The 17,663-nt window shown below is 42.9% G+C and overlaps 2 protein-coding genes across 4 annotated transcripts; one reads left to right on the forward strand and one right to left on the reverse strand.

Moving 5' to 3' along the window:
• The first annotated feature begins 203 nt into the window (after nucleotides 1-203).
• Nucleotides 204-12,191, forward strand: LOC118328289 (transmembrane protein 198-like). Of its 3 annotated transcripts, none has more exons than XM_035661947.1 (5): nucleotides 204-750; nucleotides 9,366-9,605; nucleotides 9,857-10,432; nucleotides 10,827-10,916; nucleotides 11,093-12,191. In XM_035661947.1, exons 2-5 carry the CDS (start codon nucleotides 9,452-9,454, stop codon nucleotides 11,143-11,145), a joined length of 873 nt encoding a protein of 290 aa, XP_035517840.1. In that variant the 5' UTR covers nucleotides 204-750; nucleotides 9,366-9,451; the 3' UTR covers nucleotides 11,146-12,191. The 3 variants fall into 3 exon arrangements, with proteins under 3 accessions (XP_035517840.1, XP_035517841.1, XP_035517839.1); XM_035661948.1 differs by having other exon boundaries at nucleotides 205-750; nucleotides 10,827-10,904; XM_035661946.1 differs by having other exon boundaries at nucleotides 206-750; nucleotides 10,827-10,975.
• A 316-nt stretch (nucleotides 12,192-12,507) lies between these two features.
• On the reverse strand, nucleotides 12,508-17,020 carry mmp19 (matrix metallopeptidase 19). Its single transcript, XM_035661950.1, has 9 exons — nucleotides 16,812-17,020; nucleotides 16,617-16,702; nucleotides 16,322-16,452; nucleotides 15,546-15,761; nucleotides 15,152-15,397; nucleotides 14,340-14,465; nucleotides 13,620-13,784; nucleotides 13,412-13,539; nucleotides 12,508-13,322 (listed from the first exon to the last, which is right to left on the reverse strand). The coding sequence occupies exons 1-9, from the start codon at nucleotides 16,905-16,907 to the stop codon at nucleotides 13,092-13,094; spliced, it is 1,425 nt and encodes a 474-aa protein (XP_035517843.1). The 5' UTR covers nucleotides 16,908-17,020; the 3' UTR covers nucleotides 12,508-13,091.
• Nucleotides 17,021-17,663: the final 643 nt, after the last annotated feature.

A 17,663-nucleotide genomic window follows, 5' to 3' on the forward strand; every position in this document is an offset into this window, starting at 1 on the left:
GTAAAAACTCAAACTAACCCAGTTAATTGAATCTGTTTTTATCACAAGAGTTCAGGTATAGTCGGCTAGCTCATTAAAGCGACGGCCTCATCCGTTACTGAGCCCCCACCTTCCTCCTCCTCCTCCTCCTCCTCCCTGCCCCCGACCAACGGCCCAACTGCCGGCGGTGGATGGAGATAGAGAGAGGGGATTGCCTCGGAGAGAGAGAGAGAGAGAGAGAGAGAGAGAGAGAGAGAGAGGGGAAAAAAAACTTTTCCTCCTTTGTTTTTCTCCTTTAAAGTGCCATTTACTTCGGCGGAGAGAAAGGGGGGAGAGAGAGAGAGAGAGAGAGAGGAGGAGGAGACGGAGGGAGGTTAAGATTTTCCAGAGAGGTGGAAGTTGGGGACGTCAACGGTTAATGTCCGTTAGAAAGTTGTGTGAGTGACCGAGGCAGCCGCGGAGAATGGAAACGAGCTAACCGTCCTCACATCTGTAGTCAGGGGGCTAGTGTCGCGTTCAAAGACCTGGGTGGGGGGTTAGGAACTGAAACGATGCCGTTGTTGGCGGTTTAGTTCAGCCTGTGAGCTTTTAAAAAAAAGCCTCGGGAGAAGTTGGGAGGAAAAACCGGTTTTTTGCGGGGCAATTACTCTCTACCGCGGCTCCTGTGTGTGTGTGTGTGTGTGTGTGTGTGTGTGTGGAGGGTTTTTCCTGTCTGTCAGGGCCGATTGGAGAAGTTATAACGTTATAACCGCCGAACACACAGGCTCATCGGTAAGTCCTTAAAATCACTTCTACTTCAAACTGTTACGATGTCTGCCTAACACCAGCACTATGCTCTTCGTTTCTAACACCGAGGTTTGGTTTGTGTGTTATTGCGGTTCACTTATAACTAACTCCAGCCTGTCACTGGAAACAATAGTCGCACATTTCATCACCGATGATGATTGATTATAGTTGAGCGATTCCACCTTCAGATCCTGACTGATCAGAGCCAAACTCTACAGCTGGAAATGTTTGGACTAACACGTAGCAAGACAGGCTGCTTCCAGGGCTGAACCCACCTTTTTTTTTTTTTAAAGCATTGTACACTTGAGGCACATAATGCAACTTATCCTTCAGCCTTTGAGGACATACTGAAGCAGGATAATAAAGGCTTTTATTGTTGTGCACTGAACCAAACATTTAGACCAAAGTCCCCCAGTACTGCGCTTTAATCAGTACTGACTCGCAGCTCCAGGTTTTAAGTTAGTTATGAAGGACTGGTGGAAGATGGGAAGAAGCCTGCAGCTCAACAACTAACAAAAAAATACAGATTTGTTTAATTTGCATCCAATTATACGTTACGTAAACTCCACAGGTTGTCTGAGGAACCTTAACTAGTGTTTCCTTACTCTTTAAAACCAGCCATAGTGTTTGTGGGTAAACATAACTATGGAAACATCCCTCGTCTTGTCCATCTGTGGCCCACGTAGCGTGCAGAAAGCCCTGTGGTTCTGCTGTGGGATCCAGCGGTGGGAGCGCCTCTTTGGGTTTTTTTGGGCAGTGTGATGACAACCTACAGGCCCTGTCTTTACTGGGGAGTGCAGTCTGTAGTTACACCCCCTCGGTGCAGCAGCCCCCCCCCACACACACACATATCTACTTGACCCAGCCTGCACCAGATGGTTTTGCCCCTTGGAAACGGCAGAGAGGAAGCCCTTCCCTGCTTTGGGGAGAAAGAGGAGCGGGAGAGGAAGCACGAGGAGCAGGGCTTGATGAAAGTTACACTGCACATGTTGTCTTGCGTGGTTCCTTTTAATCAGCCACGATGCAAGGCTCTCATTGTTGTCTTGTCTTTGTCGTTGGAATATGCCAACACCACGCTGCCGAATCTTTACCGATTACACACACACACAGTGAACTTATTGAACGAACTGGAAGCAGCTTTAAAGACAGCGTTGTTGAAGCAGAGTGTGCACAGAGCAGCTGACCAGCACAGCAAAGTAGAAATTGGCGTTTTACGAGGAGAAGCTTTAATTTGAAGGTTGGGTAAATTACTGTGTTTGGATCTCCTTTCTTCTTTAAACACGAGCAGTCTTTTCTTCCCCTCTTGAAACAACAGGGCCATACTCTGAGGTTTGTTCTTTTAATTAAGGTATTGGCTGCCCGGACATTTATATCCGCAGCTCCAAACTTACGTGAGATGTCGGCATTGGTTAACTCTGTATTTAGATATATAAAGTAAAGACAACATACACAATTCTCTCATTTTAATTTACAGTATAAAACAAATCTGTGTGGCTGAAGCTGCATATTATTACACATTTGGGGAATTTCTAGTTTTACTGCTGCTTTATTGCAGTCTGTGGTCACTTTAAAACGCAGCGAGTCATTTATCCAGCAGTATTGTACCGTGTCTAATATCCACGGTATTCAATAGGAATCATGTTTACTTCTCCTGTCTTTAGTTGTTGTCACATGTCGGGACATTATTTAAGCTCACAGCCGAAGCAAATGCAGTTTCCCAGTGACTCCGTTGAGTGAGGATCATTTGAGTGAGTTCAAGTTTTCAGAATTGCTAGAAGAAGTACGTTATCACTCCCTCTGTCGGGCTGACACATGCTCAGGCCTCCTCATATGTGCCGCACATGGACGAAGAAGGAGAAGAGCTGTGCAGTACAGTCTGTACTCACTGACAGTCTGGTTGATGTGGTTAATCTAATAAGAGGACTGCTGTGCTCTGTACCTGTGATGTTCTCCGATATTATACCTTCAGGAATACTTACAGGAAGGGACTTTAAATGTCTGTGCTGTTTTTATTGTAGCTTTTAATTTACCAAACCTTGGAAGTCATCAGATGCTGTTGATCCTTATTTTTCTCCTCACGAAGCGAAAGAAGCCGAACTGTGAGAACACGGCTGAGGAGCGACCGGACTGTGGAAAGATCTAGAGACTCTTTGGGTGCAAGAAAGAAAGAAAACCCCATTGTCACATGGAAACCACATAAAAACTGATACCAGTCATTTCCAAACCCCCGTCCATAGACTACTTATAGCACTTTAAACATCGGTTATAGTTACGACGTGAGAGCGGCGTCGAGTCGGCCTGGAAAATGAAGGACGCACGTGATATTTTAGGCTCATGAGATCGCTGTAGGAGGTACAACGACCGTCGACTGTAGATGAGCTGCAGACACATACAGACACATACAGGGAGGTCTGAGCCTGCTGTACTGACTCCTCTTCTGCCAATAACAAACAAAATCTACAAATATTACGATTCAATCAGTGGTCGATTCAGTTTTACTTTGGCGGTCTGCCTAAGTAACTCTGTTTCTTGTGCACTAGTGTTTACGTTTGCTGTAATATATCATCACACTGTTGAAAGCTCGACTTCACACGAGGACACAACAACCCTGAAACCTGCGTTGGCGTCTCGCTCGGCGTGACGGGTGGTTGCAGTTCTTTACGCCAACCTAGTGTTGATCCTCAGCATATATTATCTCATACACAGTGCTTCACTGTGCTCTCACCAACATATGGACATCAGACTCACCACACCGCCCCTCCTCTCTTCTCACACTGTGCACTCCTTCCTCCGCCGCTGGGTCACGATCCCAACTTACTGCAGCATTTCTGATTTACAGTATACATGCAGGCACCACTGACATGTGACTCTCTTCAAAAGGCTCCTCGTTATTTTCCTGATCTTTTTTCATGCCTCCCTATAAGTCGCTCTCTGCAGTCTTAAGTTGAAAGGCTTCTATTGTTTAGTCCCAACTCAGGCTGGCAGAGTTTGAGAGATTATGAGGGGAAAAGAAGTTGGATACCACTAATAAAGTATTGTGCGCATTATTGGGGTTTAGTGGCCAGAGGGCAAATTATTTGGCAATTATAAACTTGACTTATCATTTTTATTAGGACTTAATTCGGACATAAGAGACTTCAGTTGAAGTCCTAAACCTGCCAGTGAGACTATGACTGACGTGCTGTCACTGGAGCAGCTGCCAATTGAGTCTCTACAAGAAAAGCTATTGAGTGCAACCAGATATTTCAAAATGATGGGAATTTTTCTAACTCTGGGCAGTGACCAGAACCCAGGAAGCCCCTCTGTGCTGTGTGCAACATGAAGTTGGTTGAGTGAATTCCAGCAGCTTTGGGAGGAAAAAAGGTTTTGCATAAAAATCACAGTTTTGGAGACTTCGTGGTCACAAATATGTGAATTATTAAGACGGAAGCGAAACATCTTTTTTCTTCAGATTCTTTAAGAAAAGATCCAGTTTACACAGTTGCACATTTGTTGTTATATCTTGTTGTAGAGTTACATTAAAAATCCTTGTTTTGGTAAATGTCTGATTCACATGGTTTTGGTTTTGAGCCGCCGATTACGAGGAAACACCATGGAGAGGAAATACATCTCAGATCTGCACAAGGGAAAATAAGTCCTGTTAAAGTGGCACTTCAGTGATGTAATAAGAAAGCTGTTAATACAGTTTGTAATGTAAACACATGACATGTCCATGTGAGTATTGTGCAGTTATCCCGCGGGTCACATAATCAATAATGTACGCGAAGCACCACAGAGCTTTTAAAATACAGCAGATATGAGTATCACACACTCTGGTTAAAACTAGGACTCAAGCCGAGGTACCAAATAAATATTAAAATTATTTAGTTTTATTGCTATATTTATTCATTTGTGTCTGTTTTCAGCTATAAAGAGTGAGTGGATTAACAACTAAATGATCTGAATGGGATTTAAAGCCAGGTTTTGATTTGTCCATATAAAATCTACATAAGTACATTTTTACACATCACGATCAACGCAATACTGTCGTGTGAATACGTCTGCATGAAGCTCAGATACAGCGAATATAAATACGAATCACAAAACATCTGAGCATTCAGTCTGGAAACATGTAATCTATCACGTGGTGCTTTGTTCATTATTCAGCTGTTAATATACTCGGTGACACAACAGCAAGTGTTATGTAGATCAGCCTGCGAGCCAGACGGATTACAGTCTTGTTTACGATAGCTAATTAATCTAATCTACGTCCGCTGTTAGCCAGACAGTTAATTACCAGCTACAAGCTTTTTGAATCACAGTTTTTACACACGTACACCTGGAGAGACTGCAGCACTTCATCATGACGTTGTTCAAATTCAAAAAGTCTGTGATTTGGATACTACACTTCCTCGTTCCTCGTGTCTCCCACCCTCAGACTGTTAGTTGAAATCAGAGGAATGGTGTTGAAGGTGAAGAGATGTTGATGATCCAGCTCTTCGTTCCTGTCTCCGCTCCGTGGCACAAACACGAGGCTCAGTTCCTGCTGAAACCTGATGTTCCACTTCCTCATCTGGTCCTGGGCTTCCTGCTGTGGGGGGACAGGAAGCCCAGTAGTGACCCACATGATGTCTTGCTCAACATGATCCAGACTGAAGGCAGATGGTTCTGGGATGATGAGCACATTCATCCACGTTTATCCAGCGTTATGCTAAGCACAATATGGCATCCATTTTAATAACCCCCACCGTTATTCCCATGGTGCACGCTGTCTCTCGGTCTCTCAGCGGGTTGAGGGAGTCCAGCTGACTTCACAGACCCGAGTGCGTCTCACATTCCTGGTCCAGTCGTCCGACAGCCGACTCATAACACTGCAGGTTCTCAGCTGCTCAGCTGGCCGCGGACGTCAAGTCGTAGGAGCACTTGCAGAATCCTTGGCTGTGATCACACGCGCCCACTCCTTAATAAAACACACCCAAATTAGCTATGTGGGGAACTTCTAGTCGACCCCTCCTGTTGTCCAGCAGCTGAGCACTCTGCCCCCCGCACTGTTTGTTCAGGGCGTCTACTCTGGTCGACTACTCTACTTTTTGTTTTTTAAGGGCAACGTAATATTCCAGTAGCCTCTTAAGTCAATGAATGAATCTTCTGGAGGCCATTATGTGCTTTTATTACAGTTCAAGTACAGGTAAAGGGGTTTTCAAGCCTCTAATGGTGATTGGTGGTGGAAATTAAACCGTCCACCGCTCTCGTCCAGACTGAAATATCTCAACAACTGTTGGATTGATTTCCATTTGATTTTGTACGAACGTCAGTGGATCCTCCGACCTTTCCTCCAGCATCATCATAAGATAAGATGTACCTTTACTGACTCCACAAGAGTACAAGAAGATGTCACAAAATATAATAGTAAATATAAGACTATAAATTAAAAGTATATACACTCTAAACAAGTAAACATGGTTGACATTTTGAGTTGATAACTTTTTGGACTGCCGTGAAATTTGCTACAAACATTTATTATTTAAATTCTAATAACTTTGTTGATCCTCTGACTTTTTTTTCATCATCAGGTCTAAATTTCGATCCTTTGCTTTATGAGCGTAAACCTGAAAAACTAATGACATTCCTACGAGACTGTTTACTGCTGATTAGCTCCTTTTAGCTAAGAGGCTAAACGTCGATGGCGAACCAGGTAAACATTACATTATAGTAGTTAATAGTTATTGAGTCGCTCCTCTTGTTGACATGTATTGAATTAGTTGCCAGGTGATTTTAGCCGGTAGAGAAATTCAGCTGGGAAGCTCGTGAGCTTTGGGGGCCTCCAGGGAGCTCGTCATTATGACAGATCTGTTTCTAGTTAGTACCCCCTCCTCACTCAACAACCCTCTGAAAGCAAATACTTGGGATTTACCAGTTTCCTTGGTGCTCTCAGCCATCTTTATGTGGTCTCCTTTTTGGTCCGCATGGTTTCCTCTGAGTGCCACTAGAGGTCACAGCATGGGCCTCAGAGTCTTTGTTTCTCCCTATAATGGATCTATTCTCCCACAGCAGCGAGGACTTCCAAGCCTGCTAGACATAGGACACCATTGTGACTCACAGAGGGGTAACATGAGGCAGACGCAGAGATACGGGAGTGAACGTGGAGTTAATTACAGTAAAAACGGTGTTGAAAAAAGTAGTTCACACTCATCGTGCTGTTGTTATTGGTAAACCTAAAGTTGTTTTAATATGAAAGGTAACATTAACCAAGTTTGATATGTGGCAGAAAGGAGGCCTCTAGATTTGATCATTTTCTATCAGCATTGATAATTTGTCCTAATGGTTTTTACTAAACTCAATAAGCTGACAACAAAACATTCGTTCAAAGTCCTGGACCATTAGAAGCTACAGAGGAAGTCGCCAGTGTCCAATTACAGTAATTAAGTTACTGTAATGTGATGTGTCAGTACTTTATCTACCCACAGAGTTTAGTATGATTCAGATTTAACGTGCTGTATGTCAATTACAAGAGATATTAAGACATTTTTTTTTGTTCTTTGAAAGATTAAGCTGCAGAAGAATTAGTTTAAGTGTTGTGGGTTTAGTTAATTATAGACTCTGTAACGTTCACAGGATCGGTTGTCTCCTTCGAAAGACCTCGATGGAGTTTGTTTGATGATTCGACTACGCAGCAGATGATGAACAACAGCATTTAAGTTTCACATTTCATACAAGAAAAAAAGGCCACAGCAGAAGCGCACCGAGCAGGTAAACAGGGGAAAGGCTTCAGAGTGGATTCAGTCACAACAAGCTTTACAAATGACAGGAAGTTGGCCGGTGCAGGTGTCTCATAACCAAACCAACCAGGTGGCCTCATGCTGCATTCATGTCTTAAACAGATGCCAACTGGGGTCAGATACTCTGGGCCAAACCAAAGGCAGTCAACCACAGTTAGTTTGATTTTTACTTTATGTCAGAAACTTGGTCTGCTGAAGTTTGTCGGTTCATTTTTTAACAGTTCTGCATTGTTTGTTACTGGTCTTCTCATATGACTGAGTCAACACCAACATGCAGAGGCAGACCACAGTAACGAGACCAAAGAGCAAAACAAAAGCCCGTAACAATGAGGTTCCTGCCTCTTCTAACCTCTTATCCTGTTCAGGGGTCACACGGAGCTGCTTGTCAGGCAGAGGAAGCTAGAAAGTCTTAAGTGTCTCAACCCTGAGCCAGCCGTCATTCAAAACCCCTTTGCTTAAGGCGACAGAGCTAACCACTGAGCCGTCATGCTGCCCACAACCTGTGTGTACTTTTAAATGATCCCACATTATCTCTCTCTGTACATATGTCAGCTATTTACACATATCCTCCTAAAGCAACACCAGACTGTTGTCTCCAGACATAAACTGGACAAATACTGGACACATTTCTCCTAAATTCTCCTAATAAGAAAAAAGAAAGACACATTGTAGTCGTCACTGATGGAAAGCAGAAGAGAGAGATAGGTACTGAAGAAAGGCGAGTGACTAAAGAAGAAAAGAAAACTTTCCAGCAGGCTCTCATTTTTTCCATGTAAAGTCATTCATAGGCAGGACATACAAATTACACACCGTGTGTCTGAAACAGGCGAAACGAACGAGGCCCGTTTCAGTGTTCAGAAAATAGATTTAAGTTAGGGAAAGTTCCAGGTGAAGAAGGAGAGGTGGCGGAGAGAGAAAGGTCTGGCAAGGGGCAAAGAATAAGAGCAGGACCGACTGTTCCTGGCTGTTTGTCTCAAGTAGAAAACGTGAGTTAGCTGTAATCGGATCTCAGCTGTGGTGAGATCATTCAGGAGGCCTGCCAGCAGCCTCAGAAGGAGTCCACCCAGAAGTCTTCAGCCCCACTGCAGCCCTCTGTGGCTCTCTACGGGCCTGCCAGCCTAAATACCATCATCATTTTTCAAGAGTGGTAGTTGGTGCGAGTCTCAGAAATGACAAAGTAGGTGACGGAAAAATGTACCAGACAAAATGTTTTTAAGCTTTATTTTGAATACGATTAGATCAGACGGCGTATACGTGTTTAGACTACTTTGTTGCTGTCTGTTGAGATCCACGTAACACACATACACACAGACAAGTAGGTTATGAAGATAAACTTAAATAAAACTTAAAAATAAAAAACAGCTTATTTAACATGAAACCAAAGTTAGTAAATTATAAAGAGAAAACAGTGCTTGACTGTTTTCTCCTTTCCATGTAAGGACAGTTAAAACCAGATTATTGTAATTGTGTTAGAAACTGATAAAGTAAAACCATTTACTCTCCTCAGATGACCGACCACTCGTGAGTTCATGACCCTAATGATTCGGGGGGAGCAGAGCTCCACAGGGGTCCTGGCTCATGGATTATAGTGAGTGAATGAGCTGCTTGTGTGTATGCCCGAAGCACGCAGGGTTGCACTGCGTTGCATAGCTTTGTGTGTTGAGTGAGTGACAGCTGCACATACAGAGCAGCTCGGAAAGAGTCACAGTTGACCTGAAGATTTCACACTTCACATTTACCTCTGGAGTACTTCAGTTTATCAGGATATAACTATTTCATTTTCCCTATAAAGATTCAACCACACACTTTAATATAATCTCTATAATTTCTGTTCTCTTGCAGCACCACACCTGTTCAGATGGACTTGAGATAACACCACCACAAGTTCTACCCTCATCCCGAATTTCAGTCTCCCACGTTCACCCAGAATGGCGGATCCTACTGGGCTGAGCTCTGAAGGGGCCGGGGCAGGCATGGCCGACGTCGACGCCTGCAGTTTGGAGATAGAGAGGAAGTATGACGTCATCCCTGCCGTCATCTGCTCCATGTGTTGCCTGTTCGGCATCATCTACTGCTTCTTTGGTGAGGATCTCTGCCGGCTCACACAAACCTTGACGTGAGGTTAAAACGAGGCTTTTTGGGATGATATAACACACCGTCCAGATTTCATATGTGACTGTAAACTTACCTCCACAGTGCAATCTTTAAATATCTCAAATCAAGTTGGATAAATCCGTGCTTTCACTTGATGATACTGATTTCCTCTGCAGCTTGGTTCCAGTAGGCATCTTCTGCTTCTCGGTGGAAATCTGACATCGTCTCTCCTCTTCTAGGTTACCGCTGTTTCAAGGCCGTCATGTTCCTGTCTGGTCTGATGTTTGGCTCTGTCATCATCTTCTTGCTGTGCCACAAGGAGCATGTGCTGGACACTCAGCTGAGCGTGGAGGCCAGCGCGGGTATCGGCCTCGGCATAGGCCTGCTGTGCGGTCTGGTCACTATGCTGGTGCGGAGTGTCGGCCTCTTCATGACCGGCCTGCTGCTGGGTCTCCTCCTGGCTCTCGCCGCCCTGCTGGTCACTCACCAGTTCTACACTCCAACCACAGTCTGGGTCCCACTGGGCACACTCCTGGGGACAGGCATGCTGTTTGCCGTGCTGACGCTGCAGTGGCAAAAGCTCTTCACCATGCTGTCCACGGCTGTGTTCGGGGCAGCTATCATGACAGTGTGTGCTGATTACTTTGTGGAGATGCTGGCTTTGGCCATGCATGTGTATGAATGCTTGCGCCTCACACCCGGGCCACCTCTCTGCTGGTACAGCTGGGTCATTCTGGGCATCTGGCCGGCTCTCAGCCTCATAGGAGTACTGGTCCAGTGGAAACTGACAGATGACAGCTTCTCACACACTGAGGGTAAGGAGGAAATATCATGACAACCTAAGTTCTGTTGTAGGGGTGGGTAAGAATTACACTTAAGAATCATCTTAAGAGCTGACAGAGGAGTGAAAACGTTATATTCACAGTTATCAAACATTTGAAGGAGGAAATAAAATCTAGCTGGTACAGGTGTCGAGAACACATCTGTGGAGCTCTCTTAAATTGAAGACTTTGATAAATTGGGTAAACGTGAAGGATTTTTACTTATTTTAAGTCCAAAATGTCTTTTTTATTTGATTAATATGAGTGCAGATGTTACAAAGACACTTTATTTCTACTGTATCTCATTGTCTGTCCATTATTACTGTAATTTGATTCATGATGAAGTGATGTTAACAGGCTGCCTTTCAATGCCCCTTTCTCCTTGTAGTCGTTATCAGTCGGAGACAGAAGAGAGTTCAGCTGATGCGGATTCGAGAGAAGGACGCCAAGAAGCGACAGCAGGCAGGTGGGCAGGAAGGCACGTACCGCCGTAAACCCACCCCAGTGAAACGTTACGCTGGGGATCTACTGGCACCGGTCAGTGTCACCCAACAGGGCGTGTGCTGCAGATACTGATGCCATAAAAATCATTGTGAAGTTAAACCCACCATTTTTGTGTACCTCACTCATCTCTCCCTGTGTTGTTCTTCTCAGAGCTACCTGCAAAGTCTGCGGGACAGACAGATGGGCACAGGCACTTCCCTTAGCAGCCTGGGCACGGCCAACCACACCATGATTGACTTGGACTATGACACCGGGTCCACCGCGCCCCTTACAGCTACAACCCCAGTCGTCAGGGTCTGAGCAAAACAGAGACAAGAAGGGACTTCTTAGTCCTCTTTAGTTCTCCAACGGTGTCTTCTTAATGTAGAGTAGAGCTAATAACCTGCTCCCCTCAGCTAAGGGTTTTTTATGCCCTTCATCGATTTGGAGCGAGGAAGGATTTCTTCCTGTGAGTGTGTCAGTACTGGGTGTTCAGAGAAAGAGACTGCTGCTTTTTTTTGGGGAGAAGAAAGAGGTGTGAAGCTATAACCACTGCAACCACTGTGTTTCTCAGAGAAACACTTAAAACCAGATACTAACAAAATAAGGTCCTCAGTTTCCTCTCATCGTGTATTAAATACATACAGCAAGTACGAGCCTCAAAAAACAGATATATTTCTGTTTTGGTAGTGAACACGACAAAGCAATTTGTTTGACATTACATGTACTGTACTTAAAAAGTTAGTCATTGCCATGAAGTGTTGTGTTATTACCTGTCTTACTGTTTAACTGTGTGGTCGTAGGATTTGTGAACGTTTTTCATTAAAATGACTTTCATTTTTGTGTATTTTTATTTAGGTGGTGAGAGAGTTAAGATATGACATGTAGTTGGATACATGGAGTATGAATAAGTGAAGCAAAAACTAAATGAAAACTAAACTGCAGTTTGTATTTAAAAGCTCTTTGCAGGAGCTTTTAGCAGGATCATTTCAGTGTAGCTCCTGACAGAAAACAGTAGGTGAAGAATATAGACTGTTGTATGTTTGTGGAGTAAACGTTTTATAATTTAATTTATATAATGAACAACTATATGGTAGTGTTGGGGGGAAAAGGACAAAAAACAAAGCATGTTTGTTGTTAATTTGTAGATTTTTAAATAATTCTCATTTTTTTTGTTTGGATTTTGCAGGGACAATGCACTTGTTACCTGAATCTGTACATACCTGTTGATAGAAATTTCAAAGATAAATAAATGTGTTTGATACAAAAACAAGTTTTTGCTCATTGGTTGACTCAGAGTCAGATAAATTACACTGTTTGTCTATGCAGGCTCTTAGCAACACTGGCAGCATTACTCACCAGATTTTTCATAGGCAAGAAAGAGGTCATGGGGAGGATTTCCTACTCTGCAACTGGTCGGGGTTGCCATAGCGCCTCTAAAGTTTTTTTTTTTTTTTGCAGACACAACACAAAGCAGGACAGACTGGCCTTTCATCATAGTGAACATTAAATATTTTTCTATCCTCTTTGTGGGAATGGTGAGCCATTTCTCTGGTGACAGGGAATTGAAATCAGGCAATTTTACTGGCAAAATCATGTCTTGTTTAATTGTAGAAAATGCTACATTTCCACATAAGAGAGTCAGGACACAGACATTATTTCTCACAGACGAGTGTGGTTCATGACATAATTGACATGTTTAGTAGCATTAAAGGAAAGGCGACTGGTTAAACATATATGAAAAGATGACTGGTTGAACAAAATGTCTGAACAGAAAGTGCACACTCCCTTTATCATATTACATCTTGCTGCAAGTATTAAGACACATAATCCAACACATATGTTAGAGAGAAAAACAGAAGGCCTCCCTTGATTTCTCCCTGAGATCATATAAATGCTTACATAATCCTCGCAGTCACAAAAACACACATTTGTGCTCAAGAACTAAGCCTCACAAAAATGTTGCCTGCTGCGGCGGGCAGGAGTAGCTTGGTTAAATCAGATCCAGTAAAGTAATATCAATTCCCACACTAGGTTTTCTTTCAACGTGGTAGATGATAAGACACACAATCACTGCTGTTGAGGTTGCCTGGTTGTCAATGCCCCCGGAGTAGAACCAGCACCCCTGTCGTAGACCTCTTGGTACCTGCTGCCCCCTGATGGTCGAGCCTTAGCATCGCATCCAGCGCTCCTTCTTGCTCAGTGGGTATCCTCTGTCCACTCTCAGTATCTCATTCAAGCGCCAGTAGTCGTCGCCCTTAAAGAAGAAGATCTTGCCGTTGGTCCAGGTGAAGGCTGCATCTGGACTAGATGGCACTCCGCTGAAGAGCATAGACAGCGGTTTGGGGTAGAGACTTAAGTCGGTGTACTTCAGCTCATCCCACTGCCAGTGTTCTGAACCCTACAAAGAAATAAGCGGTAAGAACGGAGGATTTCTGCAAATGTGGCCATGATTAAAGCTGCTGCTCCTCATGTTTTGATCATAGATACCTTGATGAAGACCAGCTTCTTGTTCTTCTCCAGGTACAAGGCGGCATCGATATTAGGAGGGATCCGTTTGACCTGTTTGGGGTAGCCATAGTCCAGCACGAAGTTGGTATACTTCCACACTTTATTGCCTGAAACAGTACAAACATTTTCAAGTTCAAGACTCACTGAAGAGCAGAAGGTATAAAGTACTGGAGAACAACAACTGTACCTTTAAAAAAGTATGTCTTGTTGGTTCTTTGAGAGTGTACAGCAGCGTTCAGGTTTCCAGGGAGTTCCCTCCACAGCCTGTCAATCTTCATTGGCGTGTTGTGTCCCAGATCAGAGATGGTCCACACATAATCACCACTGAAGGCAAAGGTTTTCCTCCATGGACCTGATTGAACATACAGTGAGATACTAAACTATGTGTCACACGTTTTGTGTCCTAAAAAAAAACAAAGCAAATATTGATATGTTGATGCCCATTCAAAAAGTTTAACATAATCACCTTCCCCTCCCACAGACAGAAGGACAAGATAATGTAAACCTGTCATACTTTTTAAATAACTTATTGTCATATTTGCTGAAACCTTCTCTATATCCTGACAGTACATGAGACAGACAATCAATAATTTTGCAAGAATACACCACGTCTAAAACAGAAACAACCAATCAGAGTTCAAAGCAAAATTATCAAAGAAAGATAGTTGAGTTGTTGACGTTGTTGAGTCTCGTTCCCAGGTTGTCAAATACAGGCATTTGGAATATTTAGAGCTCCACTGTGTTTGAAAACGTACATGTCAAAAGACAAAATTTTCAGATCCTTATTGTAGCTCAATCACTGCTAATTCACTGCAAATCTATCAAATACAATATTCTGTATTGTGTCAATGCACACAGATGGGGCTTGTCCAGTCATCACTCTCACAACAGTTAATCTATAACTTACCCAACATGATGGCGTCCAGTGTGGCAGTGCAGGGGTCAGGGATGCTCTCAGTATTGTGGCTGCTCACTGTGGAAAACAAACTGTCTGCAGTTGTTGGACTGGCTAAAGTGCTGGTAATGCGTTTGCCTGTAAACAGAGTTTTAGGATGAATGTTGGACTAATTTTTGACATTTGAAAACTACCTGAACACGGTTTTTATGCAAACAAGAGACACCTTGTGGATCAAAGAGTGTTACAACAATCATGTAGGTTAAATAATAATTAGGGTGCTTCAGACCTCTAATAAAGGAAAGTCAGCTATCAGATAATGAACTCTAGGCATAAAACTTATGTTAAATATACTGTATATTAAAACGTCTTAACGTCTTGTTGACCAACAGACATATTGATAAACATCTCATCTATTTATACCTTATTATAAAATGAGTAAACAATAGCCCAGCATCATTGTTAATTAATAATACAGAATGATAATATATGTTGGTCACTTAAAGCACATAGTGGAAAGAGTACATGTTTCATAATTGCAAAAAAACTATTTAATGGTATCATCGATGGTGCGTATAAAAATAGATTTATCTGTCAGGCTCTAATTTACAAACCACAAACAGGACCAGTATAACTCTTCATATAAGTCTTATTAAGAGCTTCGTCTGTATATTATATACTGTACATATTATATTACTTTATCAGTTGAATGAAGAGACCACATGAATGTCAGTGTAGGAGTCACAGGTACTTATTTATGCAAATTCACAGTCAATATCAAATTGACCGCTCTGATCCAGTCCGGTCCTCCTTGACGTACTCACCGTATAGCGCCTGAATGCCTCTGATGTCATCTGAATGCAGCCTGAAGTTGGCACGGTAACCAGAGTAGACAGGCGCCATCAGAGCGCTTTTGAACTGAGAGTGACCCAGGCCCAGAGCGTGGCCGATTTCATGGGCAGCTACAATACGCAGATTAGTACCATAATATGATCCCTCAGTCCAGAACTCATCCTCATCAAAATGGACAATACCAGATTCTGGTGACTCAGCATGAGCCAGTACATGACCTGCAGGTGGTACAAATAAACAGTATGAGTTAGTGTTTCAGAGGACACTGAGACCAATAGTAGTTAATAATTCACAGTGAAAGAATATATTTAAAAAGTTTGTCAAAGTCAAGAAGAACAAGTGATTTTCGAGTGGAGAGGGACTAACCACGGCCATCAAATGGGACAGGGCAGTAGCCATCTCTCTTATGGAAGGAGATCCTTATGTCTCCTCTGCCATAGTGGACCTCTCTGAAGGTCAAAGCAGTCACATCACTCCAGTACTTGAAGGCCGAGGTTATGGCCCTCGTGACATCTGTCTTCTTCATGTCCGGTGTGTAGTTGTAGATGCGATAGGTCAGACTCCTCTTTCTCCAACGACCTGCTGTAGAAGAATCCTTTTCTTCAATAAAACTGTCTGCCTCACTAAAAGTCTCATATCTGGTTTTTGAAAACATTTTTATTTTTATTTTGTAGTACCTAGTTTTCTAGTTGTTTTGTTTTTATTGTCACATCGTAAATGATCATATCTATTGATGTTCTGTAAATATACTTTAAATAAGGCACTTCATACTGCTACTTGAGTTGAGTTCAGTGCTCAAGTGCTTATATTTAATCACCAGTATTTACATTTTCCAGAGTGGAACATTTCAGCAGTCTGTCTAATACGGGTTAAAATCGAGCAGATAAAGTTTTTGCCTTCAGAGATCCAACAATTTCTACAAAGCTTTAAAGGTCCAGACATTGTTCCAGACATTACCAATTTGTGACATCTCACCCTCAAACTAACAGCTACAAACTCTTTTAACGTTCACACTGCAGGACATGTGCTGTTAAAGACATTAACAGACCTATAACAAGCCTCAAAGCGTATGCACGAATGCAAATAAAATACTTGCTGACAGTTTTGTGAGAAGAGAAACTAAAGATTGTCTCTTAACTCACCCATTACTCTGTATTTATGAAATTTCTTGTTGAAGGAGTCCTCCAAGCCACAGCGGGGCTGTCTCATCACATCCATAGTAGCTTCATCTAATTCTCCAGTAGGTGGCAGATCATTGACCGTCTGGAAAACCCTAGAGACAAGAAAAACATCTGCAAACTGATTTGAAAATACAAGGAGGGCTGCTCACATCCTCCTCCACTGTATTTATTGCTCCAGCAGACCCTCATATATAAAATGTGCTATGGCATTAACACACTGTCAGTTGCAAGCTGTGTTTCCACTTGTCTGTTTTACCTGAGAGCTTCAATGATCTCCTCCAGGTAATGAGGGTCTTGTGGATCAGCGGGGTCATTCAAGTAGCCATACTGCCTCAAATAGGCCTGTGAATGCAGAGGATGACGCTAAAGCTCTCGTATATACACTCACTGTTGAGATAAGCATCTTGTGAATGCAGGTTTAAACAAATTACAAAGCAAACTATCATCTTACCTTTGCTTCATTTAATTCTGTCCATTGCACCACAGCACAAATTGCTCCACTGAGGTTGAGCAGCAGCAGGCTCAGCAGCAGCGCTGTGTAGTCCATATTCAAGTTTTCATCAAGAGTTTCCGTCCCAAATGTGAAGCGCCAGCGCTCAGAGGCTGAGAAGTGCTCGGCCGAGTCCCACGGCAGACTCTGTTTGTTCTCTGAGAGCTCCAACAGTTTTTAACACAGCGCATGAGTCAGCCCTGTGGCTACGATGATCCATCTCTGAAGAATGAGGATTACAAGAGCAGCCAGTTGACCTCAAGCCAAAATGTCTGCTGGTAAATTGTACAGCTGTTCAGAGAGGATGTGAAGAAGTGGTCTTCACACTCAATCATATTTATAGGGTCCGGCTACTGTTTAACACAGAGGTAGTTCACCCTGAACAAAACTATCACTATAACTGTCCCATGTTATTGCTTCAGGGTCAATGGCTTTTTGCTTCCCTGTTGTTAGAACAGTACTATGTGTCCATGTATCACGGTTCAATTATGAGTCTAAACCACAGACTGTGTCTTTGCCCTCCATCTCCACATTCCTTTCACCCCCACACCTGAGACAAATATTTATGTTTACTACTCAAACACAACTGATCTGTTATTGCACCCATCTGTGCTGACAGATAAAGGACAGACCAGATATCTACAGCAGGTATGCTACTACATGCTGTAATCAAAATGCAAAACACAGGTTTGTGATATCACATTTACTGACGGTTGTCTTAATAGACTAACTCTAGACAGCAATGAAATCTAATGAATGTTTTTTGATGATTTTGTTTATTTCCGAGCAAAACATGTTAATATTAAATATAAT

This window comes from Morone saxatilis, unplaced genomic scaffold (assembly GCF_004916995.1).
Source record: "Morone saxatilis isolate NCDOM2014 unplaced genomic scaffold, NCSU_SB_2.0 Contig18, whole genome shotgun sequence".
Classification (NCBI taxonomy): domain Eukaryota; kingdom Metazoa; phylum Chordata; class Actinopteri; family Moronidae; genus Morone; species Morone saxatilis.